The sequence below is a fragment of the Monodon monoceros genome, unplaced genomic scaffold, assembly GCF_005190385.1.
Source record: "Monodon monoceros isolate NGI ecotype Baffin Bay Population unplaced genomic scaffold, NGI_Narwhal_1 Super_Scaffold_20, whole genome shotgun sequence".
NCBI lineage: Eukaryota > Metazoa > Chordata > Mammalia > Artiodactyla > Monodontidae > Monodon > Monodon monoceros.
Genome location: NW_021703777.1, coordinates 61,225,725 through 61,229,643, shown reverse-complemented (window position 1 = coordinate 61,229,643; position 3,919 = coordinate 61,225,725). Strand labels below are relative to the sequence as shown.

Here is a 3,919-nt window from a genome sequence, read left to right as displayed (position 1 = left end):
ACTTAAATGTAAATAAATAACTCTTGCATCTATTTCCGAAGTGGATTTCAAACAGCACACAGTAAAAGTCACTATAATAAAACCCTTTTTAAAAAGTATAGAGGAGCTGAGTAATATAGAGGAAAGGCAGAAGAGAATAAAAGATCTGGGAATGGGACTGAAATAAAAATCATGCTGGAAAGCAGCCTAAGTGATACAACTTCAATTTATCAGAAAATCAATTAGCGAACTTCTGGTCAATCAAGGCTAAAAGTGAGCCTTCATAGGTTACATAGCTCTTAAGGTCTAATAACAGGAGACGTGGAGTTCATAAACTTTTACTGTTCTGAACCCTGAGACAATATCACTACATGTTACAACATATAACAGAGATTAGAAAACACAGTTGTTAAACAGAATGTCTGTGTTTTCTATATATGACTTTTGTAATGTTGGTACCTGGTTCAAAACTTAAAGCATAATTTTATGCTGTATATGTATGAAGAGAATTAAGAGTAGGCCAACTTTTTTTTTTTTTTTTTTTTTAGCAGTACGCGGGCCTCTCACTGTTGTGGCCCCTCCCATCGCGGAGCACTGGCTCCGGGACGTGCAGGCCCAGTGGCCATGGCTCACGGGCCCAGCCGCTCCGCGGCATGTGGGATCCTCCCGGACCGGGGCACGAACCCGTGTCCCCTGCATCGGCAGGCAGACTCTCAACCACTGCGCCACCAGGGAAGCCCCTAGGCCTACTTTTTGACCTGAAATGATACAGGCTTATAACTTAAGAAATGTGGAAGTTAAGGTTTTACTAGTCAAGTCACAATTTTGATAACCAGCAAGCACCTGGATTATGTCAACCAATGGAAAGAACAGTAAAATATCCTATAAAGCAGGTTTGTAGGCAACATTAAAAAACTCCATCATTAATTTCAGCCATCAGAAAAACACCATTTCAGGATATAAATTGAAAGGAAATTCAACTATTTCCTAGTATTTTAAACATTAATTCAAAATGAAATTAGATATTGAGTTTGTAGTAGCAATTTTTAAACTTTGGTTTCTTTAAAAAAAATAGATGAGAAATTTGAAGATTTCTGTTTGTAAAAATAAATTACTTTGCAATCCTTGGGTATAAGAACTACTTTGGGCATATTTTCATGGAAGAAATTAAAGCTAGCAATATTATTAAAATAAGAAAAAGTATGCAATAAATGCAAATAATTACCACACTTCAGTTGGTTCAAAATGCAGTAAAAATATATCTAATTATACTTATTGCTATTAGCACTACATCAAAATCAGAAAAATATACCATATTATAATTAGGTGGTGTGCCTCTATAAAAAGAACCGAGGTTCTAAGATTCACTTATTTTTCCTCCAAAGAAAAATAAATAGCTTTGTATACAAAACCTTCGATCCTAATGTTTACTAAACTAAGCACCCATCAGTTGGGATTTGAAATTTACTGAGGACGATTCAGGCAGAGACCACTAACATCCCCCAAGCTGCTACAAACACTGGCTGGTGCATTAAGTTTTCCTCTCCTACAGCCTCTGGGCCAGGGCGATGTTGAGCGGCTTGGAGCCCAAGATGCGGCCATTCATCTCAGTCATTGCTTTAGTGGCCTCCTCAGGAGAGGAGAAGCAGATCAAGCCAAACCCTTTGCTTCACCCTTCTTCCTGCATTACCTTAACTCTGCTAATTGATCCAAATGAAGAAAATTCCCTCCGTAGCTTTTCATCATCAGTGGTCTCATCCAGGTTCTTAATATAGAGTTTTGCCCCCCGGCACTGCCGAAATCGTTCCTGTTTCAGCTGCTCAGACATTTGCTTTAACTCAGCCTGTCGCTCTGCTTTCTTTTGTGCCCGGCCTACAAAAAGCAGTTGTCCATTTATGTCCTTTCCATTCGTTTCTTCAGCAGCCTTTTTGGCAGCCTCATGGCTATCAAAACTCACAAAGCCAAAAAGCCTTTGGATTTCCCACTGGAATCTGTCATCACCTTAACACTCAGGGTTTTCCCATATTTGCTGAAAACTTCCCTCAGTCTCTCATCATCCATGTCATCTCCGAAGTTTTTGATGTAAACATTGGTGAACTCACTGGCTTTGTTTTGGAGCTCGGCTTCCCGATCTTTGCGGCTTTTGAATCTGCCAACAAACAGCCTGCAGTCCTTAAGCAGTGCGCCATTCGTCTCCTGGATGGCCCTGTCGGTGGCAATCTGGTTCTGAAAGTGCACGAACGCATAGCACCTGGAGCCGTGATCATCACTCATCATCTTGGAGGACAGGATCTTCCCAAAAGATGAAAAGTGTTCATAAAGGGTTTTGTTATCAATGGATTTGTCCAGATTCTTGATGAACACGTTCCCAATTCCAGATTTCCTCAAGTAGGCGTCACGCTGAGACCACATGAGACGGATGGATTTGCCCTTTATAGGGTCAAAGTTCGTGGTGTCCAGGGCCTTCTGGGCATCTGCCAGCTGCAGAAAGTTCACATAGGCATAGCCCAGAGAGCGGCAGGTGACCAGGTCCCTGCAGATGCGGATAGACAGCACGGGCCTCACAGCGCTGAACTTCTTAAGCAGCAGGTCCTCGGTGACATCCGCGTGGAGGTCACCCACGTACAGGGAGGCCTGGCGGTACTTGGCAGCTACATGCATCTCCTGGCTCCTCACCACCACAAGCCGGTCCCTAAGGAGCTCCTGTTGTGACTTCTGCAGGAGGGTGGCCCGGGCTCATGCGTGGTGGCCTCAGAGTCAGCGCTCTGAGGCCAGGCGATGCGGTTCATTCATGTACAGCTCCCCAAGCTCGGGCAGCACCCTCAGTCAAAAGCCCCTCAGCAACCAGTCCGGCCAACCCTGGAAGCGGGCGACAGAACCTTGAAATCTCAAAGAAGGATTCCTAGGTCAAGCCGGTCCTTCCCGGCCACTTGGTGAGGAATCTTCAAGTGGCGGGCTGGCCCTCCATCTCAGCGTTCTCCACAGCCATTCTCCGGTGGCTGGTTTCTGACTAAAAATAGGCCTCGCTCAGGCCGGTTTAAAGTTACAGCCGCCGGGGGAAACAATTCCACAAGTGGCGTCTGAGGCGGCGGCGGCCCGGGACGCGGCGCGCGGGCGGCGGGTGCGGGGGCCCCGGAGCCTCGAACCGACCGGGACCGGGTCGTGCAGGCGCCGCCGGCCGCATGCGCCCTGACCAACCCCGGCTGCTCTCCTCCCTGTAGACCCCGCCTAGAGTTCTTATTTTATCTTTTTTAAATCCTTTTTAAAAATTATATAAGTTTCAGGAATACAGCATTATAGTTCAACATCTGTATATACAACAGAGTGATCACCACCGTAGTCTAGTTACCATCCATCATCGTACAGTTGATCCCATTCACCCATTTCGACTACCCCTCAACTCCCTTCCCCTCTGGTAACCATTAATCTGTCCTATATCTGTGAGTTTGTTTTTCTGTTCTTTTGTTTGTTTGTTGGTTTGGTTTTGGGTTTTTTTTTTAGATTCCACATATGAGTGAAATCATATGGTATTTGTCCTCCATCTGACTTAGCATAATTATCTAAAGGTCCATTCATGTTGTCATACTTATTTTTATCTTTGTGCATTTTGTTTAGTTTTTATCTTCAGACACATTTTTCAAGAAATGTTTCAAACATATTGGATGAAATTGATATATAAAGGACATTTGTAAATTAGGGCTTTCTTATAGTTCTTAAGTTCTGTTTGAATTATTTTACCAATATGTCTCTTTCCCCCAAATTTAACTAAGCTCTACAGAGAAAGCGTTCTTAGATTTATTCCTTTTTTGGATACCACATAGTATTTTTTTTAATGATTTGTATAGAGTGGTTGGTATTTAATGATTAGTATTTACTGAATTTAATAATAATGGAAATGGGGAAATATGCTAGAAAGCATCACTGAGTTGTAACTGATTAT

The 3,919-nt window shown here is 43.2% G+C and overlaps 1 protein-coding gene across 1 annotated transcript; it reads right to left on the bottom strand.

Moving 5' to 3' along the window:
- Positions 1-1,498: 1,498 nt before the first annotated feature.
- Positions 1,499-2,640, bottom strand: LOC114902404 (polyadenylate-binding protein 4-like). Its single transcript, XM_029234704.1, is given in 2 exon segments — positions 1,499-1,951; positions 1,954-2,640. Coding segments are annotated over 2 exon segments (990 nt in total). The 3' UTR covers positions 1,499-1,648.
- Between the last annotated feature and the right edge of the window lie 1,279 nt (positions 2,641-3,919).